This window comes from Idiotropiscis lumnitzeri, chromosome 21 (assembly GCF_059441095.1).
Source record: "Idiotropiscis lumnitzeri isolate Australia: NSW breed Sydney's pygmy pipehorse chromosome 21, RoL_Ilum_1.0, whole genome shotgun sequence".
In the NCBI taxonomy this organism is placed as follows: domain Eukaryota; kingdom Metazoa; phylum Chordata; class Actinopteri; order Syngnathiformes; family Syngnathidae; genus Idiotropiscis; species Idiotropiscis lumnitzeri.
Genome location: NC_142411.1, coordinates 7,103,935 through 7,127,323, shown reverse-complemented (window position 1 = coordinate 7,127,323; position 23,389 = coordinate 7,103,935). Strand labels below are relative to the sequence as shown.

Here is a 23,389-nt window from a genome sequence, read left to right as displayed (position 1 = left end):
AATGGTCATAATTTCACAAGGAAAATGTTTTACATTGCTCCAAAACATGCTAGTTATTTGAAATGTGGGAATTGGTGGTAGTTTCAAGAATAAAATAATTACATTGCTGGTTTTACTCAAATATACATATCAATATCAAAATCAGATATATTTTCAGCTGTCTCTTATTTTTCTCGAAAGTGATGTGAGGTTGAATGGAGGAAAATAATTGCTTTATGACAGCCATGTTCAATTATGTGTAAAGGAAACTTCTCCAAGAATACATAAAACAATGGCATTTATTTGCATACAGTATACAAAGCCACATGGAAATTGGGTTGATGGAAATGTTTCTTTTTTAAAAAAAAAAAAAAGGATAAATAGAACAAATACCCGCATGTTTTTTTTAAATCAAGTAAATAAAATAATGGTGGAACACGGATTTTTCTACATGTAAACATAGGTAGCCTTTCAAAAGAGGGAATGACATTTATACTAATCATGCGGACAATTAATTTAGATTCCTTCTTTCTATATAAAGTTGTATTTTATTGTATTATGAGGCCGGAATGGCGCCCCCTATGGGTGGTGTTGACAGAGGCGGCAGGAGCAGAGACTTGAGTTTGGCTGACATAGCTGCTATTTCGGGGTCCTGTGTTTCATACATCTTGACCAATCTGGCAAACTTGAGGACGCCTTAAATGAGAAGCAGATATGATGTTAACACAATTTTTGGACATTCTACACCTTCCAAATTCCTCCAACCAAGTATCACAATTTATATTTATGTACTCTCACATAGGCCTGGGTCAAGGCTGTTCAACTATTATTTAACTGATCCCTCACCCTCTCCTTCGTTGTTGAAGCCATATGCTTTGATGACTTCCTGTTGAATCAATGTGGCCACAGGGAGCACCAGCTGGAGCATCTTGCCCATGTCGTTGCACGCGCTTTCCCGCGCCTCTTCCATCCTCACCGCGTTTTCCGGCACAGAAAAGGCCTGGATCACCTCACTGAGTACCACTATGACACACATATACATAAACAAAAACAGACTCCTTGTAAGTCTAGCTTCTACTGTAGCTTAAAATACTAGACAGAACAAGTGTTCCAATAACCATATTGTTACCACAGCTGCCTCACCTATATTTGCTCCAGAAAAATGGATGCGACTCAGAAACTAAACCTCTTTAGCGTAAATAGTGGTTTTATGGTGGGGTCATCTTAAGACTGGGAAAAAAATCCTTTTAATTGTTAATTTGGTGTGCAATGTGTAAAAGTTACCTCTTGTCTGCTCTGCAGTCAGGGTGGGCTGTTGTGCTGGTGCAGAGGCCATGCCTGTAAGATGACTAGGGACAGAACACACGACATTGCCCTTTTTATATTGCAATGCACACAGTAATAATCAGATGTAAAAAGTAGATGTAAAAAGTAGAGGCCATAGTTGATTGAATTCGGTCGATTACATAAGGTTAACGACGATGGCGAGGTCGTCATCTGTTCTGTGGAAACGTCACATCACTTGTCTGTTATGCTTAAATTGAAAGACTGTCAAGACGTCAGACCAACGCCAAATAAAACCAATATGTAACATGGATGTTTGGAAAGCAAATGGAGTGAAATAATCGTGACAACAGGGTGAATTAGGTGTGGTTTATGTTGATGTTTCGTAAACCTTGCCTTCTCGGAACATATGATGAAAAGCATATGACTGTGTTGATAACAATAACACACAAAAAAGACAAATGGAGCATATCAGGACCAACTCACCACAACGACGAAAACAAGCAGGCAAGCCTAAAAGCTTCGTACACCGACGGCTCAGATTCGCGACAGTCGTTTTACGACATGAATTCCTCCTTTCAGGCAGACGTGCCTACTAAAGTAAACGTCAAAGTGGTGACACGGAAATGTCACTAAAACGTGGAAACGTGGCAGTCAAAGCACACTTTTGAACGTTGGAGGTATCGAAGGGCTGGATGGATGAAGCGTTAGCGGCTGCTGACATCGTGAGACGTTTATTTTCCTAATGGAGCGGAGGCTTGCGACTTTCAGGGCTCGGCGACAGGCTAAGAGAGCTTCCGGTCGGCAGCAGATACCCGCAGGTGTCCCCACAACAATCGTCGAATCGCCTTCGACAAACACTCTGCAGAATGAGCAAAATTCAGGGAGACCCCCGAATGAGGTGAATATTGTACCTTTAAATGCTTGTGCATTGTGTTTTTCAGGTCTTTCAAGCAGTCCAAGAAGCTCTCTACGCATTCAAAATAAGACACGTTGCAATGTTGTTCTTTAATCAAAAACACCAAGGATAAAGAAGTGTAGTTCACCTGCACATCAAATGTTTTTTGTATCTTGCTTCATAAAGTCTGTACTCAGGCAGTTTGTTGCCATGACGACTAGGTTCGGAGTATAGGGTGGTTGCATGAGAGCCCCAAATCTGTTCAATCTAGGGCTGCAACAATCAGTTATTTTAATAATCGATTCATCTGTCAGTTTGTCAGAGGAAATTGACAGCGCAGAAAATGCAAACCTAAATTGACTATAATTCACTAAATGGTTTGGTTTGTAACTTGTTAGAAAATTGGCAACAATGTTGAGCAAAGTAAAAACAGATCATTTAAAATCTTGTATATTGATGAAACAAAATCAGTCTGCTGAAATTAAAGTATTCTTGTGTTCCCACAGGCCATTAGGGACTGGATGCTGGACAGCTCGTGGGGGAGATGGCTATCCACAAGACGATACGACCTCTCCAACATCACCCTGCTCAAAGTCCTGTTCTGGGTGGTCCTGCTCGGCTTTTTTGTAGAGCTGGAGTTTGGCTTGCCCTTCTTTGTCGTTTCCCTCTTCTACTGGCTGTATGAGGGATTGCGAGACCCCGATGATCGGGAGCCCGGGGAGATGAGCGCTTATTCCGTCTTCAATCCGGACTGCCAGCCACTTCTGGGCGCTCTGACCGCAGAGCAGCTGGAGGCAGAGATGGGCTACAGATCCCTTGCAAACAGATGAAATGCATGTAATTTGCACTTGAATCTTGACTTGAAATTGTAATTGCAATGTATTTGATGTCATTAAATGTCATTTGTCTATTGACAGTTATTTGTATTAGTCTTTTACATTTGCCATATTATGTACGTCATTTAGGTGTTTCTTAAATGCCATTTTAATTTGCTTTGAGGCAGTGTCATAGTGCCTCACACGCTGGAGATGTTCAGGGATCCAATATGGGCTCTCATATCAGCAATATTAGCTTGGTCGAACGCACTAAATTGCTTCTCTGTTTGCCCTGTGATTGGCTGGCGATTACTCCAGTGTGGATTCTTCCTGTTGAAAGTCAGCTGGGGTAAGCCTCTGCTCACGCGTTTTCCTGATGAGGATAAGCGCTATGGAAAATGGATGGAAAATTCCATATCAACTATTGTCCAATCCCAGTCGACTTTGGGTGAAAGGCCGCATACACCTTGGACTGGTCACCTTGCCAATAGTCCAAATTGAGTCAACCCTCTATATTGTATTGGCAATATATGCTTTAAACACATTTTAAGCTTTTGTATCTTACAGACGTTATGATTTAATAAACATGAACAATTTTGAAACTGGCGAATCCAAGTTCATCAAATGCCCGCCAGGGGCAGTGTCGCGTATTCACGGAACAAGGCGCTTGGTTAAAAAAATCAAGAGAGTTACCATTTTTACTTCCGCGTTTGTTTCATCGACCACTGCTCTAAAAATCATTGTTTTCAGCCTTGAAAGGTAGCTGTACTAACATGCACGTGGTCAAATGTATATAACAGAATCAAAGTGTTGTTTATATGTGATTTAAAGTACTTTATTGAGCGAAATGAACTCGAATTGTCTTTACTTGGTTGGAACTGTCTTGTCGCTCACTGTCTGCTCTTTGGGCCAAAGGTGTTTTCTTTGCAAATGATCGACGCTTGATCATAATTGCAAGCTTTTTCCTGTGTTTTTCGCCTACACCAGTAAGTATTACTCATACTTTTTCTACTTTGTTCTTGCGTTTGTGATTCTGCAGCAAACGATATTCGCATGCTAGCTTCCCACTTTGTTCAAGTGAACAGTCATTAGTTATACATTTGCCTGTCTCTTAAAATGTTATGTAGTTCATGTGCACGTGTGCATGTTTTATTTCTAATTTGTTCTATGTATGACGTTTACATTCAGTGTGGCCACCTAACATCTAATATGAGTATATTTATCCTGCAGCAATGTCTGGGAGTCCTGCTGTGCTACTTCGCTTGGTGGCCTCCGCTTACACCGTGGCTGAGAAAGCTGGAGACATAGTTAGGAAAGTGCTTCACCGTGGAGACCTCGGCATAGTGGAGAAGGTGAGAGATTAATCCATCAATGTGTTTAAAAAGAGACTCATATGTTCCCTTTGCATGTAGGAGGGGGCCCATGATCTGCAGACACTTGCTGACAGACTAGCACAGAAGAGCATCTGTGCTTCACTGTCCAGACACTTCCCAAAAATCACTATTATTGGCGAGGAGGTGAGTGCCCTTACTTTTTGTGTCCTACTGTTTGACAAGTCTGTCTCCTATTCTCAGAGTTCTCCCAATTTCCTCAAACTGGATGTTAGATTGATCATAGACTGTAATGCACATAGATTTAAATGTGAACGAATGTTTGTATAGATGTACCCTGTGATTGGTTGGTGACCAGTCCTCGGTGTAACCCGCTTCTCAGCCGTGATAGAGTCCAGCTCACCCGCCACCCCATTGTAGGATTAGCTCTTTACAAAACAGATGTATTTATAACCATATTTGTACAACTCCTTGCAGGAACTCCCAGCCGAGGAGGTTATAGAGGACCTGATTGAAAACGGCCAGGCAGAAGAAATCCTTCAGAAAGCCTGTCCGTCTGAATATAGTGGATTAAAAGAAGAGGAGGTAAGAACCAGTACATTTTGATGCACCACATGTTTGATTTATCTTATCAAAAGTATTGCCCTGTACAACTGAGTTCCCTCATCCTATTCTGTCGGAAGTGAAATCCTTAATAAACATGTTGCACACAGCTACATTATACAAGTCCAGTCGTTGTCTGTATACTTGTCGGCATCACAGTTTATCAACCCTAATGTTAAAATTGCTACATCTAGCGGACATTATGTATTTCTTTTTCTGTTTGTGTCTTCTCAAATATTAGCTCGTTGTGTGGGTGGATCCAGTGGATGGCACGAAGGAGTACACTGAAGGTGAGTTCACTTTATACTAAATAATCTACATACTCTATTAGCTTAATTTTTGTGCAGCACCCCGAATAAGATGACTTAATGAACTGCGACAAATATGGTATATTGAAGCTAAATGCAAATTTCATGAATGAGTGGTGGACCATAAAAAATCTTTAATTTGAATGAACATTATACTCATCATCTAGCTAACAGAATGAAATATAAGTGCATATATATATATTTTTTTTAACCCGCACACACATTGGGTTTAGATCTACATTTAGGTTGTTTTAATTAGAAATTAAATTATTAAGATGTTCTATATTTATAATTGTTAGTGTGAAATATATTTGTTGTTTTTAGACTTTATTTGTGTTTAAAAGAAAACTTTTTTTTTTCTTTTTAAAAATGTGACATGAACGTTTTGCTCACATTTTAAAGGTTTTGTGATTTTGAATTAATTCAAAATGTGTGATATAATAAATTAGGTTCACAATTGAAATTGTCACTTACTGTCATTGCACTTTTGTCATTCTTATTCACCTGGCATTGTTGTTACTTAGAAAATAAGGAAATTATTTTAATGGGAAATACTACTAAAAATGGTATGCATGAAAAAACATACTATTATTTCCCTTTGAGATTTTTTTACTTTGCAGTGATAAGTATGCTTCATTTTTTTTTTTCATTGCCGCATACATGATTTAAATGAACAAGTGTCTATTCATCCTAATATACTACTTATTGTTGTGTACTTCAGGTCTCTTGGATAATGTGACAGTGCTGATCGGAATCGCATACGCCGGCCGAGCAATCGCAGGTGTCATCAACCAGCCTTTCTACAACTACCAGGTCCAGACCCAACTTCACCATCCGGCTTCTCCTCCTTTCTTCAACTGTCGCTTTTCATTCCGTTGGCGACGCTTCACTCAAGACGCTTGTCTCTTGACAGCTTGGGCCAGGGGCGCCTTTGGGAAGAACCATGTGGGCAATGCTGGGGCTGGGTGCCTTTGGATTTCAGCTGCAAGAAGTTGCGGACAACAAACGCATTGTGACCACCACCCGCTCTCATAGCAGCAAGCTTATAACCGATTGCGTCAATGCAATGGAACCTCATGAAGTTTTAAGAGTGGGCGGGGCAGGGAACAAGGTAAGCTGTCTTTCATTTGCTGTCCTAAAGTGAAACCAGTAGACCGTCCGAAGATGACTTGCAAGTTGTTCTAATTTCAAAATGAATTCATCATCATTAATTACCAATGAGTCAACAAAACCTGATCACCTTTCATGACTTCTGTCATCTTTTCTGCAGATCATCCAGCTTATTGAAGGCAAAGCTTCCGCTTACGTCTTTGCAAGTCCGGGAACTAAAAAGTGGGACACGTGTGCTCCCGAAGTTCTTCTCCGCTGTGTTGGAGGCACGAAACATCACTTTGGATTCTGCACTTAATTCATTCAGCACCACTCATCACTTTAATACGTTTTTTTTTTTTTGTCTACCAGGTAAACTGACGGACGTGTATAATAATCCGTACCGCTATGACGCTGATGTGAAGCGCGTGAACTCGGCCGGCGTTCTCGCGACGCTCAGAAACCACGAGTACTACGTCAGCAGAGTTCCTCAGTCCGTGCTGGAAGCCCTCAAGTCCGACTGATGCTCGTGGGTAGTCATACACATCGCAGGCACTCATGACTTTGACAACACAGTGACCGTTTTATCAAATCATTCAAGGAAAATCAGGGAGACGTCTAGCACATCCAGAAGAAAGTTGTCACTCTGTAATATGTTTTTTGTATTTAATATAGATTAGTGAGTCAATAGTGAACTTTATTTGGAGGAATAAATAGTTGCTCTCAATTTTAGTATCGCTGTGTTCTTGAGTATTTTCCGACCTTTTCTCTTCCTTCAAATACACGACTCACAAAATATGTCGGCTAAAATTTCATTGATTTGTTACTTTTTGGACAACGTGGTGTTGTCTTACAAAGCAAAGCTGGACAGCAAAATTCCCAAGTTGTGTTTGGTCCTTGAAGCAAGTAATAATGTAACTGTTCAGTATAAATCAAAATGTAAGCTTTGTATGTGCACAAATCTAATTGAACGTGGCGTTTTATTGGTCAATATCACTTTCCTCCTGAAAAACTGTTAGCAACAAAATACACTTAGGTACATAGTATTAGTGTGTGTGGTCCTTATTTTAACAATAAAATAAAAAAAAATATATCCTGTAATTAAATAATTTATAAATTGAGGAAAGGTACAATTGGAAAATATTTATTATCACATACATATATATTTAGTGTACATATCAGTGTGAAGTACAAAAATAATAGTTGCGCCCCAACTGAGATGTTGGAGACAGTCATTTAAAACAGTGTACCAAAGCACATATTTTACATAAAAAAAAAAAAAAATCTCACTGCACGCCGCGATACAAAAAGGAAATATCCCGGCCTCAATTTACTCACAAAAAAAATGCAAACCTGTGAAATTTGGTCTTATTTAGTTGAACACAAAGCAGCTGTTTTGTGTTTAAATAATGACAATGGGTGGACGCTCAGCTTCATTGTCAATTGTCAGGCACGCTTGCGTTGCGATAACTTAATACCAGTTAGCTGCCTTACATTCCCGTTGCTTTCATTTCTACTGGGAACTCCAACTTGCTTCTCTTATGTTGCACAAAAGAGCACACGAACCAGGCAGCTGTGATGCCCACCAGTAAACTAACGACGCCCACTACCACCGGAAGCCACAGCGGCTGGGTGGTCACGCACAGGGGCGGCAACGACGTTGTCATACTGGTTGAAGATGTCGTGGTGGGTAAGGCAGTCGTGGTTGTCAAAGGTGGACGAGGCGCGCTGTTCAATTTGGTGAAAATGAAGGGACGGACCTGATTTGGGGAAGAAAAATTAGAAAATATAATTAAGTATGTAACCGGGAAACGTGGCATTAATTCAGACGGGGCAAGATAATTGAGTGAGTGAAGTCAGTAAGTAGCAGTTGGGCAAATATTGAACGATTCATCAAAAGGATGCTTCAAGCTGTTTAATGCCCCTCCCAGTTTAATTTTACTGTCAAAGTGAACATTAGACGAACAGTATTGCACCCTTTACACATATTTGAAACAAGCACATAACGAACATTTATTTGTCTTAGGAAGTCCGATGAGCCTAATGTTAACGTTTAGCATCGATCTGAACGGCTTTAGAAGTGACGGATATTTCAACACAAATGGCAGAGCAGCACATGCAGATAGATAGTATAACAGTAATACCGAGCATATATTGTTACACGTCTATGAAAAATGACTAATATCACAGCAACGTATTAAGTCACTCACAGTAGCAGTTGTAGATGTGTCTGTATGTTTTATACTGCCACCTGGTGGCCAAAGCGGGTATTCAACTATGCTGTCCCTCATTTTTTTTTTTTTTAACAAGTACAATATTGCTGAGTGCTATATTTAGTTGAAAAACAGTCATTTCAATGAGTTTTCAATTTTTTAGAAGCACTTTTTTTAATCCTAATTTTCTGTTCTGTAATCTATCGCCGCTATAGTGTATTACACACAAGGTACAACCATTTTGAATTCATCAAGACTTTTTGCAATTGAATTTTATTGCTTTATTCACTTTTTATTATGCCCTCATACCTTTTCCGATTACGCGATATAAAGTGTAATAAAAAGTATTTTGTAGCCGTTATCTCCCCGACCAGCGGTTTACATCAGAATTGACCCGACCTAATATAAAGCAAAAATGATCAATGCTCTTTGCACTCGGACAGTACCTCAGTAGGACAGCGAATCTTGGAACGATCATACGTGAAGTTGTTATAAGCCTGTTTCCTGCCTACAGGCTCCAGCTATTAAAAAAATAAGATAACAATAATGTTAGAAATTGACAATAAAAAAATTGAAATGAAGGTTGTTGACTGGACTACTGGCCATGTTATTCCACAGTGCCACGGCCATCTCCGCATGCGCTCGCTCGCTGATGTGAAAACAGTCCACGGAGAAGAAAGTCGTGTCTGCCTCCCCTTCCTTGACAAACAGAACACCAAGGCTACATGCTTAATTTGCAATCATTTGAATGATTTGCCACATTTAATTTCATTTACTTACGCCTATATAAGGGATAAAAGAATTGTGTAAAAATGGCTGAAGAACAACAGCAAAGTCTTCTTTCCCATCATACCGCGATCCAGAAATAAGATTATGGATTTCAGCCTATGAGGGAAGAGTTAATTTTTTTTTTTAATTATTATTTATTTTTATTTTTTTAATGAGGAAAAACAAATACAGCGATCATATACCTGGTATTCAAGATTAATTTGTTTCATCTCCTCTATTTCTGGGGAGTTTTCAGTTGGGTTGATAATACAAGGGCAGCTTGTTCTGCAAAGAAAGAGGGGAAAAAACACTTAATTTGCAGTTCATCAAAGAAAATCAGACGACATTAATTAATTTTCCAAACAAACCTTTGAAGCAAGGAGCACCCTAGGCTGTTTTTCTTGACTTGTTTTAACGTGTCTATCTGCATTATCTCCACTAGGTTGACTAGCATTCTGGGAACCTGCACAAAAGCCGGCACATTTTGAAACACCGGGTGGCAGTGGGTGAGTGGATTTGTAGCATTGATGCAACTCACCTCTCTGTAAAGTTCGTCCAAAGCGAGCATCAGATTGTGACTGTAATTACTGGGTGACAGGTTGTTCTGCAGAAAAAACACAAGTTGAAGTTACGTGAACATTTCACCCGAGAGACTGTTGGCATGCCTCGGTCGGTGCTGCTGTTTTGGTTAGCAACGGTGTTTGAAAAAATGATGCCCTGACATTTAAACTGAAAAGTGTATATTAGCAAAGATACCATTAAAAAAAATAATTCTTGTGAAAACACTTACTTGGTCAGTGCAATAATGGCAAAGGTCATTTCCCCCTACAAATATTGTCAGAAGTTTCCAGTCCTGATCAAAGTTCACTTCCTGTATGAGCACAAATAGCGTAAAATTACAACAACCATCTGAACTTACAGTTAGTCATGTCAAGAGTTCTTACCTTGTGTTCTCGCATGGCCTTCACAAGATCTTGGATTTGGTTTTGGATGTCCCTGCGACAGAGCACATGCAAACATAGCTACAATCTTAAAGGTACCGTGGCTCTTTTTAGTCATACGTTCCTGTCGCAGTGAAATGACCGTCAGTCAAATATGTGCACCATAAGAACGGGAACCAAATTTTCTCATCCATAAGAAGTAAACGTTAGCACGTACGAGGTCTTGGCTCCTGCTGCAGCCATGTTGAAGCCCTTCTGTCTTGAACCCTGACCTTTGGAGAAGCCCTTCAGGGCTGAGTTGAACTTTCTTAGGATGTCTGTGAGGATGTAGAGAAGAAACAGTAGTAGGGATTTGTTTTGGGGGATTGGGGCGGGGTTCCTGGTCCTTGTAATCTTCTGATCAACATACTTGGTAGAGTTGTAACAGCATCAAGAGTGCGGTCGCCTCCAATGCTGCGGGTGGAGAACAACAAACAGTGAGAGGTCTTTGTCGTCAGTTGGAAGCATGGCTGTCATTAAGCGTTTGTTTTAGTTTCGTTGACTGCACCTCCAAGACACGCCTTTATATTCTCTGCTGAGCTCCAACAGATTTTTTGCTTTAGCACCTGTGCCAGCCTGTGTGGAAAGGGTAGCCAATACAAATAGGCATCAGTGGATTATTTTACATTTTTTATAAAGGTCCAAATTATACTTTTCCCCTCCTGTTTTAGTGTGTTTTAGTTCTTGCAACCGGAAATGTAAAATAATCCGGACACCAACCGTCGTGGAGTCTCCCACTGCTGCCACCACCTTGATGTCTGCCGGTCTGAGCTTGTGAACTGGAAACGTAAGAACAGGCGGGTGTGAGCTCTTTAACTCATTCAATACCATTGACGGCTAAATACGTCAAAGATCCTTTATTTATTTATTTTTTTTACTGGGCTGGTAGTGAATGAGTTAAGGCTCCTTCCTGGTTGTTACATGATGATAACATATTGACGGCGTGCTGATATGATATTGCGCCGTGTAGCTCACCTGATGTTGGCACGGCGTGAGAAGGAGCAAGGTCCACACAGGCGAAGTCGCTTCCCCAGTTCTGCAGGAAAAATGTATCAGTTTGCGTTTTAAGTCAAGTTCCTGAAAGTCGTTTCTTTTTTCCCCTTCAATGGGGAACCATTTAACCCTCAAATGTTAATAACATAACAAAATTATTAATCTGCTTGCTGAATTCAGAAATGAGTGAAAATACATTTATATATTGAAAATCATTTCTTAAATAGAAATCCAGTCCAGACAATTTACTAAAAACTATTACCCAAAGGTACTTACTGTATTTGGTGCCGGTGTTGGTGGCGGCGCGACATATGTGTAATTGCTGTTGCGATAGGTACGGAAAAACGGGGACGTCTGTGAACAAACAAGCTGAATGAATTGAACATCACGCACTGAGAAGCACCTCAAATGTATCCGTTTCATTAGTTCCTCTTCAAGCACATCAGTTGGCTTCGTTTATTTCGTCATGCACCGTTAGTGATCTCACGCTTGGGAATCAGTCATTATTAAACTGACGGCTACCTTTGACGGACATCTCAGTTTAATGTCTGCGCCAAAATCCTGGATGGACGTTTTGTTTCCCAGTGGCTCCAGCTTGGAAAACAGAAACAAAAGAGAGAAATACAACGGGAAGCATCTAAACATGTCAGTGTTTGCGTAGGACACAAACTGCTACCATGTTGTTCCACAAGGAGCGAGCCATCTGAGTGTGGGCCCTCTGGCTCAGGTGGAAACAGTCAGCACTGAAGTAAGAGCGATCGGGGCGGCCGTCCTGTGACAGAAGTGGACTGGAGTTGAAATGCATCACGAGAAGTTGATTGCTTCATCTCTACATCGTGACGTAAAAACGGTCGCAGTAGAACTGACCGGTAGTCTGGGAACGATGATTTGTCTGAAAAAGGGCTGGATGACTACAGTGAAGTCCGTCCGAGTGTCGTAACGCTTGGACTCGACCAGTTCATTCAGCGTCACCTGTGAGTCAGAGGACAGCGTGACCGTTCGGTCGCATCGCTTTGTTGCATCCGTTAACGTTGACCTTTTTGAATTCCTGCTCCGCGTTACCTGATATTGTCGGTTTAGTTGCTCCAGTTTATTTAGTGAGGTAGAGGTGGACTTTGGTAAGATAACGCAAGGGCACAGAATACTGAAAAAAAAAAACATAATATGGTAAGGATGCATAGAATTATTATTTATTTTTTTTTAATTGTCTGCTCTGTTTTTAACTCCCCTATTAAAATCACGAGGCACTTTATCCTCCAAAAAGTCACTTTCTACAGATTCTTCTGTGTTATTCATTTATTGTTATTTTTACGCCTGCCGTGTGCTCAGCAGACTGAAATACACAGTGGAGCTCATTTTCCGTTGTTTCCCGCATCACCCGAACTGTTAACTCATTCACTGCCATTGACGGATATAGAATTCAAAAAGTACTTTCATTTTACCTGTGAATGGGTTAATCACTCTCATCCCTTAAAAATATTTGTTGGGGACAAACGCTAGATCGTAAACAGCTATAGAATTCCTGTGAGCTCAATTTCTTTTTCGGCAATATCTGTACTCACTGTAGCTCATAAAATGTCTGCCTTGACTTTGACAACGCCAAACCAATGTTGTGCGCATTTGAATTGAATTTGAGTATTTGGGACACAGAATATAATCTTAATCCTTAATTGAGTACTGTGTCGGGAAAAAAAAATCTTGATCTGTTCTCTAAGCATTTTTGATGTGCAGTAGATGCAATTTTAAAGCTTGTGTGTGTTGAACTAAACTGCAGGTGTGATGTGACACTCACTTGACCAGCCAGGTGGGGCATTTCAATGTGGCGTCCACATGCATTTCCCTCAAGGGGATAATGTGCAGGGGTTCGATCAAGTTGACGAGCGCTCGCGGCACCTGGCAGACATGCTCTCAGTCAAACCATGCAGAGAAATCTCAGCGGCGATGTGTCTACTTTTACCTCTTTGTGTAGATAATCCAGGCTTTCTCTGACATTTTTCACGTAATTCTCCACCGAGTAGATGAGCTATAAATGGAAACCGTTGAAGCTCTGAACTGTTTTTATGCGCTTTCTTTTGCCGTCTTTTACAGCGGGTACTCACAGAATTGTAGCAGTGGTCGCAGATGTCATTTCCACCTATGAAGACGGTGATCACTTTCCAATCGGATTTAAAGTTGATGCTCTGCACCGAAGACAAATGGTTTGTGGAAATAGGTGAGAAATACGGCGATTATCATGTCGACTGTAACACAGGCGAATATTTTGTTTTAATTCAGTTTTATTGTCCGAACAGTTTCCTGTACTTACAGAATCATTCTTCATCCTCGCCACGAGCGCTCGCACCTGAGCTGGCATGTCCCTATTTATTTAACACACAAATAATGAATAATAACGCAAGTATTACAAACTATATATGCAACATATATGTGGGTGGTGAGTATAATAATTCTGCTTCTTTCAGGTGAGTAAAACGCATGTTGGCCTGATTCCAATGACTGCGACTGAAAAGCCACTGAGCGAGTATCCGGGAGGACTTACTTGCTTTTTGCTCCGGCGACAGCCTGGTTGAGAAAAGCCTGAGGTGTGTGTTGTTTCCCCTTCCCAACGGAGTAGCCCGTCACATTGGCATTAAAATGCTTTAATATATCTATTCAAACGAAATGAAATGGTTTCAATACAGCTCAAGTTTTTTTTTTTCGAATACACTAAAAAAAATGTAAAAGCACTCACTGGGCAGCGTTGTTACATTTGTGAGGTTGTCCTCTCCACCAACACTGAATAAAACATTGAAATGCGTTCATTTGCAGGTGAAAAATATTAATTGAAAAAAAAAATCTGATTTAAGCACGGCAGAGTGTGTGTGAGGCACCTCCAAGATAAACCTCGGTATTGGGTCAGGACGTCCAGAACGTTTATTTGGCTGGATGCGATTCCGTTCCCTGCCTTGCACAAAAAAAAAAACATTATTTATATTTAACTAAATTATTTTTTACATTCATGACAGATAGCACTCTTCCAGATTTTTTTTTTTTTTTTTTTTTTTTACAGTTTACATTTTGACAATTTGTGCCATGGCATTTTTTTTTTTTTTAATATTTTCCATGCATATCGCTTTACACAAGTCGTTCCAATCTTTTATTTTTTTTCCCTCCACTCACTGTCAGAGAGTCTCCCACTGCCGCAACCACTCTGATATCGCCTGGCCTCAGCTCGTGCACTGATAAAACACAAAGACTTACTTTATAGGATTTATCAACAACGCGGCACACGTGTCTCGTATTTGACACGGCAATAAACAACGGACAAGTTAGAGACAATTAAAACAATGGTGGGAGGTCACCATTTGCAAATGCTGCGTACGGAGGTTGGATTTTTCTGACAAGTACAGATTTTGAGCACTTTTGGAATTCAACAATTACATCAAATGAGCATTCTATTGAATTATTTTTTTACCCACTTACCAGAGGCGGGTGTTGAGTCGGAAGGGCCGATGTCCTCACAATGCATCGGCGTGCCTGTAGACTGTGCAGACGCATGCGGCGCAGCCAGAATGAGAACTAAGCAAGAGGCGCACAACGCTGCCTCAACAGCTGCCATTTGGATTCAAGTGACGCAAAAAAAAAAAGGATAACTTACAGGATAGACAAGAGGAGAGGCGTCGCCGTCGTGATTTGTAGGAGAGTTTCCCTCTGTCCTCAGGAAGGGACGGTCCTATAAGGAGGGGGAGGAATATATTCAGTCAGATTGTAGGAATCTCTTTTTTATTTATTTATTTTAAACTGGAGGTGTGTAAACCTTTGTGCTCGAGGGCCAAAATGGACTTTTAAAACGGACAGCAAGTGAGTTTTAAAAATAATTAAAGATGTGTAAAATAATTTATTTAAAGTTTTAAACGGTGTTCAGATTTAATTTAAAATTAATTAATTTGATGAAATTTAATAAAAATGTCAATATAAGAAATGTATTTTGTAAATATTTCCGTTACAACAAAGCCCAATTATTTAATTAAATACATGAATAAAAGAATGAAGAAATATTTTTTTAGCTATCCAATTTTAGGGCGGGGCAAATCCAACAAATATCACACGACTGAATGCTCAGTCGGCCGGATTTTAGAACAGTCAAATGTGTCATTTATGTCATTTGCCCACCCATGCTCTATACCACGGGAGGGGAAAAAAAAGGTGATCTAAACCAGGTGTGGGCAAACTACAGCCCCGGGGGCCGCATGCGGCCCATTAAATGTTTTAACCCGGCCCGCCGAACTTGAAAAATATTAAATGAATAAACCTTGTTAATGTTTTATTTTCTAAACACTGTGGTTTTTCAAAGACATATGTATGATCATGCTTTTGTTCACTTTCATTTAAAATTACATTTATTTTTTTTCTCCGATGAGATGAGGTTACCAAAACACTCCATCCATCTGCTCCTGGTCTGGCCCCTCTGTCAAATTTTAGAACCCGCCAGTCAAAAAGTTTGCGCACCACTGATCTAAACATTAAACGTGGTAAAGTGTAATTACCTTCCTTAAATTGAATGAAAAACACAGATAATTGTAATTCTTTTTACTTGAAACCCCCCCTAACCTGAACTGCCCACACACTCACCATAGTTGGACATTGCAATGCGACGATGTTCCCATTGTCGTCTGTGTTATGTTTGTCACTTGCAGGCTGCAGCTGAAAGGCACGTTTGACACAACAATGGCCGAGTGTCGCCAGCAAGAAGGAGCAATTTGCTGACACTTTTTCGCATTTGGGCCTCACCAGGTTGGTCCACAACTGCGCCGTCAGTTTATCAGTCTCGTGTGACGCTTGTGACTCACGGAGAGGCTTCCCAGTCTGAACGGAGGATAACAATGAACGAACATCGCGCCACTCGCTTACTAAATGTGCCGGTCACAAAACGGACTGATTAGATAGCAAGAGTAAACATTTGTTCAGATGCGGCAATGCTGAAGCTAACAAGAAAATCTTGACGTCACCTTATGTTACCTTGCATGTATTTGGATTATTTGGCACGAGTAAATTCATGGCAGCCAGTGCGTTGATATCACAACTATTGGATCACAACTTTTTTTTTCATTATTTTGAGGGCAATTCTAGATTTTAATTTTTATTGGTTATTGTTATTTGGCACATGGGCTTTTTGCCAGGAAACAAAAATCCGTTAAAATATGACCGATTGCTCCTCACCGATTTTGATTTCTCATTTCAACAGCAGAGTTAATTTACAATCTATTTTTACCATGACTGAACTACAATCCCATAATCCTCGGTACTATTGTGCACCAATTCCACCAAAAATAAAGGTCGGTTTATCTCGGTCCTAATCAAATTTTAAACATGATTAGCAGGCAATGCCTGGACTGAGCCACGCTGCCGCATAAAAACTGTGGAACAATTCTAAAAGTATCACTGCTACTTCAAAACAGATTGCAATAAAGTTCTCGGAATTTTGATATTTTACATGAAAACTAAACATTCAGAGAGAGATGAAAGGACTCACGAGAGCAGAAGCGACGTGTCTGATGAGAGGCTTATCCTGCAGGATGACGCCAAAGTCGTCTTTGTACCAGTTTCTTCTCACCAGAAGCTTATACAAAGATGTCTGAAACATATGCGAGTGACTTAGTCTGGCAACCCTCTTCGAAGAAAATGTACAGAATGAAATTTTTAACTCTTGTTGAATCGGCAAGAAACTGCTGGCTAAAATCGGGGAAGAACCCCCATGTACTTTGGACGAAAGAAACCGAAATAATTGAATTAAATTATCTATATTTGGATTCATTATTTAGTGTTCTAAAATAAATTATATAAGATAAAACAGGAGGAAACGAGAGCGCTAAACGCATAAGTATGGAAAGAGGAGCGACAAACCTGCAGGGCATGAGTCAGCATGGCTTTCAGAAGTCTGACCTCTCCGCCTTCATTTTGTTTCAAACATGGACATAACCTTTCATGGAAAAATAAATCCCCTCATCAAATGAAAAAGTATATAAATTACATCATCATCAACATGATTATTCCATGACAATTAACAGCCTCGCAATGCAAAACATGCGCAGAAATCCGTCGTCTATAATACTGTAATAACCTAATGTAATAATTTTGTAATTAATGGTCGTCAGCAGGTGAGTACACTCCTAGCATCGTTTTTATCAACACTGACAAAATGACACTTTGCCACACTGTGAAACACACCAAACCATCACGCTGGCAACAAAAGTGTGTTAACACCCCCGAAGTGAAACTGTAAGAGCAAAAACACTCAATTCAACATATTGTTATACAAGCTGTACACTGATTGCGTTCCGTTATTGCAAAGTGTCATATGTTCAGTGAAAAAGATATCATAAAATACAAGACAGTGTAGTGTATTTCAAACATTTGGTAAGCACATACTTGCTTGGGAAAGTGTCACCCTCTCCATCCCATAACGCAACACTGACCAGAGTCCGCTTCAGCTGCGACACAATTGGACAGTCGGCCCAATCAAGAAGTCAAAATGCCAGATGATTGGCAACACGAGATCAGTCGATATAACGGAAGCCGAACCTGAGCACGCAGCAGCTGTAAAGCAGCGTCCGCCTCGCCGCTCACTGATCTGATAACGGCCTCAACCTGCAAGAACAAGCACAACGTGCTCAGAGACGCCATGAACCTTTTCTTTATCTCTCAGCACTCATCGCCTTGAGCTCCGCTTTTATGGTGCTGACTCTAATGTTGAGACCATCAAATGTTTTTTTTTCTGGAGAAAAAAAAAAAAAGACATATACAAGCCACAATGGTTTTTTTATGTTGACAAAAAAAAAAGTTGTTAACTGCATGTACAGAACAATTTTGTACTGTGAATGTACATAAAGGTACGTAAACAGCCGCAACGTTGCTAATTAAAACAGGGGAAAAAAAGAGATTTAATTAATGTATTTTCTGAACTGTAGAGCAGGTGAAAGAAAAATCCACAGAAAAACTGCACCGTAGCCGCATGGTTCAAAATCGAGGGAAAAGGTAGCAGCTTATAGTCCCAAAAATACGGTATGATCTTTACCTCTTGCTGGTCACATGCACAGAACTGGTCCACTGGCACGAAAAGAAGCACCAATTTCCAAGAATGCTGAAAGACAAATCATCAGGATGGACTAAATGACACGGAACAAATTATCATGTCAATTCGCATTATATGAAGTATAAATTGCATGAGACCAGCGTACCTGATTGTTTTGGAGATAGCGAGATGCCGCTTCTGCTTGCTCCGGCAGAGTTCTGCAAGCAGAACGTTTCGACTTGAAATTGAAAGCAAGATGTCATGATTTTCGAGAAATATGTTTACCTGTCTCTTCTAATATCTGCTTCTTCCAAATGAGTATCCATCAGTGCAGGGTTGAACATGCTCATCAGCTCTGATAGTGGAGTGGGGAGGGGGGGGGGGGGGCAGTGTAATGTATTGAGGTACAATTGTCAAGTCAACCGTTGTTCATTTTCGCAACGTATGTTCTAATTAAGAGTCGAAATATGCACATTTCAAAAGTATAAATGAAAATTCACCTTGTAGTCTTGATACCACCGTGGACAATTCCGTGCTAGCGGGGGAAAAAAATATATATATTTAGGGTTTTATGCCTGTCAACAAAATAGTGATGCTAAAAAAAGAATAATAGGTCACCTGTGCATGTGCAGTCCAATGGAGGCGAAAACCGCAACGTCTGCAGGCTTCACGTTGTTTACTTAAGAGGCAAAATCATATTTGATTATGACCGTATTAGATTTAATTTTTAATGTGCTCTTCATACCATTAAGTGGAGGCTGCTGTGAATGGAGCAGTTGATCACAAGGTAGACCATTTGCTAAAAAAAAAAAACAGCAGAGAAGATATGTATAATCAAACATGATCATATTTTTGTGTATGTCGTATATCAAAGCAAGAGACCTGTTGCCCAAGAGAACTTCAGGAAGGAAGCGAAAACCAACAGTGGAATCATCTTCATCAAAAATCCAATTTTTCTTTTCCAGAAATTATTCTTATAGATCGTCTCCCCACTCAAAGTCCTTCTTCTCTGTGGTTAGGTGCCGTATGTCTATTATCAGTTGAACCCGACCATAGTCGATGAGAGCGATCGTAAATATGTCCAAGGGGGCGGGCCAGACTCGCTTGTTCAAAGGACATCATTGAAGGACCGGAAGAATAACTCTAATAAAACGTTTCAACGATCAAATAGTGAAAGTCAAATTCGACAGTATAAGGAAATAAATACTCACCTGATAATTACGCGTCATGTATTCATTATGTTTTTTACGCACGATGACCTTTTGCTTCCTGCGATTAGAAGATTACATTGCACTTGAAGTCCTCCCAAATGGTTGAGAAAGAAAGATTTAGAAGGGGACATGATATGGAGAATGGTTCTTAAACCTTTTAATCTCTGGAGCGGTTGCCATCCGACAAAAGTGCGAAATTAGAAAGTCATTATCGTGTTAAAGCCAAAAGGTAAGCAAAGCTGCATTCAATTTTGTTGCATGTGTTAGCTAACAATTGGCAAGTGTTTAGTCTGTTTTTTTTTTCCTTTCAATTCAGTGAGATGATACAATTAGGGCCCATTTGAATAATGTCTCGCCACTTTCCCTGCTGACTGTTTGACCTTGAGTGTTCACTTCCTCGCATCACGCCACGGGGCAAAAGTGAGAAAAGGATTATCTTTATTATTCGCTATCTCGCCACCGTTTCTTGATGCCGTCACGTTAGATTACATCGGACGTCTAAATAGAAGCACATTTTGCAATTGTTTGCATTCAATTAGTGTTATAAAATAATCTGCTCATCTTTATGGTGTCATCACTTACACAACTACGTTGTCATGACGCGTGACTATCTTGTCTGTTTGGAAGGCGAAAGGAGAGGTCAAACTGGTGAAGAAAACTCGATATTATGTCTCTCATTCATGTCATGCAGCTTTTGACCACTTCACTCAATGTTTGAGAATTTTTTTAAATAACATTGTGGTTCTACACACATTGAATATTTGATGGCAATTTTTTTTTTATTCAAACCAGCGCAACAGTAATTTTGGTTTGAAAGCCAAAACAATATTTTTATTAATTTTTCCATTATATTATAATTAACTGAGATGCACCTACGAGTCATTTTTAGATTATTTCTGGGCCGAATACAGGAACATCACAATGACCAGAATATTTTCAGTGTTTAATAATCCGGAAAATTTGGAAATAAAACAAACTTGCTACAATCGTGGTGATATGATTTTGTCCGCCCCCCCCCCCAAGGTTAATAAACATGACCATGCTGGGAAGCGTGAAGATTATCTACTGGTGTTAATCTTTGCATAGGATTCTTATCCGCAGTTTGTCCTCTATTGCTTGATAACCAAAAACAAGATAAAGCAACTTCACAGAATTTCTACATTCGCTCCGGAACTTTCAAAACAGTACCTTTAAGTACTTGAACGATATATATATATATATATATATATATATATATATATATATATCTGAGTTTATTGGAAATCTTTGCCCCGGGTGGTGGGTAGAGAAAGAAAATCAATAATTTTCAATGATCCACATTCATCACTATTGCCATGGGGAGAAATGATCGTGAGAGACTCAAAGCGCCGCTTGCGCTCCGTTAGAGGTGTTCATCTTTTAACCACAGGGGGGCAGCAATACACTAAATTGCGCACAGTCTGCCGGTAATGAAGACAAAGAAGACAAATGAGGAAGTCAACAAATGGGCTCGTGACTGCTTTCCTCGTCGACGTGGTTTTTGTTGGCAACCGTCACACAAGGAAACATTTTGCCACGTTTGTAAAAACAATCTTACTCAGACGTATCGCTTCTCAAAGTATCTTGCATCGGCTTAAGAAAGGTGGGAAATCTTGCCGCCTCTCGTCTCTGTTTTGTCCTTGTCTGACTATGTAAGCATTTAGGACGGCGATTGTTTTTTTAGGACTACAATGTAGTGAATTTCGATTTCCGTTGCCGCACATACACGAGGTGCTCTGGTCTACAACTCAGGCCCAAACTTGCTAACTTTGGTCAACGTTCAAGTTTAAATCTTTGCTGACGTCACATCCCTCAATTACCAGACCTGCCCTTAACGGCCCCCTATGGATTAATGCTGCAAAAATAGCAACCAAATCACGAAAATGTACCTGTGAATAATAGCCAATGTCCATTTAGAAACTTGTCCCTCAATAAATGAGTGATTTGCGCAAATGTATAACGCGTGAGTCTCCCGTGTGTGTTGCATCACCTTACCTGTCTGTTTTGCGTACTTATGACAGACACCTGTGAACACGATGGGGCGCATCTTTTTGGACCACATCGGCGGCATCCGCCTGTTCTCCTGCGCCAACTGCGACACTATTCTGACCAACCGAGCCGAGCTGATCTCAACTCGCTTCGCTGGCGCTACAGGCCGGGCCTTTTTGTTCAACAAGGTATTCAATTTACCATGTGGTGTAACGCAAGGCAGAGGCACCATCTAATTGTTTTGGATGCTGCTTTAGGGGAAAAAAAGGTTGTATTGTTGAAGGTGGACTTAATATGTAAGAAAAGAACCAATGACAACAAAACTAATGTAGTAGCACCAACAAATTCTACCTAAAGAATGCCAATATTTCATGAGATGAGGCAAAAATGATGATTTTTGTTGCTTTGTCCTCAGCACTAAAACTGAACAGATTATTTTTAATTGTCAGGAACATCACATCATCCTCTGATAAAAGCAACAGCAGCTTGCCGAAACATATGGCAGGTAAATTAAACTATTCTCCCCTTTCATATACATAGTTTTTGTTTTTTGTTTTTTTTTAACGACCATGTATGGTAAGGCGCTTTTTTTTCTTCTCAACACGTAAGGAGGATGATCATTTTAAATTCAACTCTAAATTGTACAGGATGTCGCCGCGGCAAAGTTAGTACAGGACAAATACAATTTAATTTCATGATTCTGCTTGTGTAGCCATTGAGTGTTTTTGATGGCACAAATGAATGTAGGACTGGTTACGAAACCAATTGAACGCTGTCTGCCCTCTCCCCAGGTTGTAAATCTTCAGCACAGTGAGGTTCAAGACCGGGTCATGTTGACAGGAAGACACATGGTGCGCGACGTGCGCTGCAAGAACTGCAACAGCAAACTGGGCTGGATGTACGAATTTGCCACTGAGGAAAGCCAACGGTACAAGGAGGGCCGAGTCATCCTGGAGAGGGCCTTGGTGAGAGAGAGCGAGGGCTTTGAGCATGTGCCCACAGACAACTCGTGAGCGTGCGCTGGTCCGTGTACAGCGAAGTCAGCTTTGCAAACGGCAGCATAGCGGGTGAGTCGCAATAATGGCAACCTAAAATCAGTTTGAAGGGGAGGTTCAAACACAAGGCATCGTGTTCAACAGACTGCGACGTTATCGAGAGGCTGGGTCAGAAAGAAACGATGTTAAACGGTGATGTTCAAGGCCACTTTTAGACTGCTCAGTCTGATTAGGTGAGATGAAGAATGCAGTGTTGTTTATTTTTTTTTGTACCAATCAGTTATTGTCATTTCCTGGATTTGGATGATGTGTATTTCATACTACAAATCAGCGGTATGTTGATGTTTTTCCTCATTGATGATAATTTCCATCTCATGACACTAAATTATTGATTGTCAGATGGATTCAATGTTGACCTTTTTGCATGACAGCGTACTTTAATTGTCCCTGATATCATATAGAAATGCCCTTTCGATTGATGTTAGCTGTCAAGTTGATGGATTGCATTTCACTGAATGGTAGTTGAAGTATACTGCATTTAAAATAAAGGCATACTTCTGGAGACTGTTGCTTTTGTTTTATGATGACATTAAAAAAATACCATCATCGTTCTTTGTAAAAAAAAAAAAAGGAAAGCATCAATTCACAAGACACTTGACCTCTTTGGCCTCCCCCACAGATGGTGGCCCCGTGGGAAGAGGGACCCACCTTGCCTTTTTGGGCGTAGGCCAGTGAGCCTCATCTCCAGGCCTGGCTCCAGAGGCGCAATGGAAATCATGGAGCAATGTTCTTCTTTGTCGGGTCCCCCACCTAGAACCTTGAGCTATGAGCGACGCTGCCAGCGGCATAACGCCCCAGACAACTTGG

At 40.4% G+C, this 23,389-nt stretch overlaps 5 protein-coding genes across 11 annotated transcripts; 3 read left to right on the top strand and 2 right to left on the bottom strand.

Annotated features, from left to right (window-relative positions):
- Positions 1-345: 345 nt before the first annotated feature.
- Positions 346-1,998, bottom strand: grcc10 (gene rich cluster, C10 gene). Of its 2 annotated transcripts, XM_088286720.1 has the most exons (4): positions 1,750-1,998; positions 1,264-1,328; positions 826-1,002; positions 346-675 (listed from the first exon to the last, which is right to left on the bottom strand). In XM_088286720.1, exons 2-4 carry the CDS (start codon positions 1,313-1,315, stop codon positions 536-538), a joined length of 369 nt encoding a protein of 122 aa, XP_088142846.1. In that variant the 5' UTR covers positions 1,316-1,328; positions 1,750-1,998; the 3' UTR covers positions 346-535. The 2 variants fall into 2 exon arrangements, with proteins under 2 accessions (XP_088142846.1, XP_088142849.1); XM_088286723.1 differs by lacking the exon at positions 1,750-1,998 and having other exon boundaries at positions 826-1,015; positions 1,264-1,329.
- On the top strand, positions 1,804-3,077 carry saysd1 (SAYSVFN motif domain containing 1). Its single transcript, XM_088286719.1, has 2 exons — positions 1,804-2,164; positions 2,668-3,077. The coding sequence occupies exons 1-2, from the start codon at positions 2,009-2,011 to the stop codon at positions 2,989-2,991; spliced, it is 480 nt and encodes a 159-aa protein (XP_088142845.1). The 5' UTR covers positions 1,804-2,008; the 3' UTR covers positions 2,992-3,077.
- A 525-nt stretch (positions 3,078-3,602) lies between these two features.
- bpnt1 (bisphosphate nucleotidase 1) lies at positions 3,603-13,494 on the top strand. 5 transcript variants are annotated; one of them, XR_015840243.1, is made up of 11 exons: positions 3,643-3,962; positions 4,207-4,328; positions 4,389-4,493; positions 4,785-4,892; positions 5,152-5,200; positions 5,940-6,031; positions 6,132-6,329; positions 6,489-6,594; positions 6,680-6,836; positions 9,731-9,794; positions 13,350-13,494. XR_015840243.1 is itself a non-coding variant. In XM_088286903.1 (10 exons), the coding sequence occupies exons 3-10, from the start codon at positions 4,209-4,211 to the stop codon at positions 6,829-6,831; spliced, it is 930 nt and encodes a 309-aa protein (XP_088143029.1). In that variant the 5' UTR covers positions 3,603-3,735; positions 3,892-3,962; positions 4,207-4,208; the 3' UTR covers positions 6,832-7,034. The 5 variants fall into 5 exon arrangements, 4 of the variants coding, with proteins under 4 accessions (XP_088143029.1, XP_088143031.1, XP_088143030.1 ...); XM_088286903.1 differs by lacking the exons at positions 9,731-9,794; positions 13,350-13,494 and having other exon boundaries at positions 3,603-3,735; positions 3,892-3,962; positions 6,680-7,034; XM_088286904.1 differs by lacking the exon at positions 13,350-13,494 and having other exon boundaries at positions 9,731-9,808.
- Positions 7,436-19,243, bottom strand: LOC148316782 (phospholipase B1, membrane-associated-like). Its single transcript, XM_088286898.1, has 42 exons — positions 19,192-19,243; positions 19,055-19,108; positions 18,928-18,988; positions 18,810-18,844; positions 18,595-18,664; positions 18,476-18,527; positions 18,313-18,378; positions 17,820-17,885; positions 17,667-17,728; positions 17,142-17,217; positions 16,771-16,872; positions 16,029-16,103; positions 15,870-15,941; positions 14,896-14,970; positions 14,721-14,781; positions 14,418-14,476; positions 14,129-14,202; positions 13,990-14,033; positions 13,798-13,906; positions 13,567-13,618; positions 13,361-13,441; positions 13,219-13,284; positions 13,054-13,154; positions 12,324-12,405; positions 12,129-12,233; positions 11,938-12,033; positions 11,784-11,855; positions 11,538-11,615; positions 11,244-11,304; positions 10,989-11,047; positions 10,777-10,844; positions 10,639-10,682; positions 10,447-10,546; positions 10,233-10,284; positions 10,079-10,159; positions 9,827-9,892; positions 9,657-9,751; positions 9,492-9,573; positions 9,301-9,405; positions 9,124-9,219; positions 8,967-9,041; positions 7,436-8,067 (listed from the first exon to the last, which is right to left on the bottom strand). Exons 1-42 carry the CDS (start codon positions 19,241-19,243, stop codon positions 7,798-7,800), a joined length of 3,252 nt encoding a protein of 1,083 aa, XP_088143024.1. The 3' UTR covers positions 7,436-7,797.
- On the top strand, positions 13,788-23,086 carry LOC148316781 (protein yippee-like 5). Of its 2 annotated transcripts, XM_088286907.1 has the most exons (4): positions 13,788-13,840; positions 15,935-16,031; positions 21,560-21,715; positions 22,319-23,086. In XM_088286907.1, exons 3-4 carry the CDS (start codon positions 21,575-21,577, stop codon positions 22,538-22,540), a joined length of 363 nt encoding a protein of 120 aa, XP_088143033.1. In that variant the 5' UTR covers positions 13,788-13,840; positions 15,935-16,031; positions 21,560-21,574; the 3' UTR covers positions 22,541-23,086. The 2 variants fall into 2 exon arrangements, with proteins under 2 accessions (XP_088143033.1, XP_088143034.1); XM_088286908.1 differs by lacking the exons at positions 13,788-13,840; positions 15,935-16,031 and adding an exon at positions 20,901-21,141 and having other exon boundaries at positions 22,319-22,540.
- Positions 23,087-23,389: the final 303 nt, after the last annotated feature.

Coding starts and splice junctions, on each gene's coding strand:
- bpnt1 (XM_088286904.1), top strand. CDS start 4,209: ATGTCTGGGAGTCCTGCTGTGCTACTTCGCTTGGTGGCCTCCGCTTAC. Junction 4,494..4,784: donor TCACTATTATTGGCGAGGAG/GTGAGTGCCCTT, acceptor AACTCCTTGCAG/GAACTCCCAGCCGAGGAGGT. Junction 5,201..5,939: donor CACGAAGGAGTACACTGAAG/GTGAGTTCACTT, acceptor TGTGTACTTCAG/GTCTCTTGGATAATGTGACA.
- grcc10 (XM_088286720.1), bottom strand. CDS start 1,315: ATGGCCTCTGCACCAGCACAACAGCCCACCCTGACTGCAGAGCAGACA. Junction 1,003..1,263: donor GACTGCAGAGCAGACAAGAG/GTAACTTTTACA, acceptor TGTGTGTCATAG/TGGTACTCAGTGAGGTGATC. Junction 676..825: donor CTTCAACAACGAAGGAGAGG/GTGAGGGATCAG, acceptor TTCTCATTTAAG/GCGTCCTCAAGTTTGCCAGA.
- LOC148316782 (XM_088286898.1), bottom strand. CDS start 19,243: ATGATTCCACTGTTGGTTTTCGCTTCCTTCCTGAAGTTCTCTTGGGCA. Junction 12,406..13,053: donor TGCCCCACCTGGCTGGTCAA/GTGAGTGTCACA, acceptor TTTTTTTTTCAG/TATTCTGTGCCCTTGCGTTA. Junction 8,068..8,966: donor AGATTCGCTGTCCTACTGAG/GTACTGTCCGAG, acceptor TCCCCAAATCAG/GTCCGTCCCTTCATTTTCAC.
- saysd1 (XM_088286719.1), top strand. CDS start 2,009: ATGGAGCGGAGGCTTGCGACTTTCAGGGCTCGGCGACAGGCTAAGAGA. Junction 2,165..2,667: donor CAGGGAGACCCCCGAATGAG/GTGAATATTGTA, acceptor GTGTTCCCACAG/GCCATTAGGGACTGGATGCT.
- LOC148316781 (XM_088286907.1), top strand. CDS start 21,575: ATGGGGCGCATCTTTTTGGACCACATCGGCGGCATCCGCCTGTTCTCC. Junction 21,716..22,318: donor GGGCCTTTTTGTTCAACAAG/GTATTCAATTTA, acceptor CCCTCTCCCCAG/GTTGTAAATCTTCAGCACAG.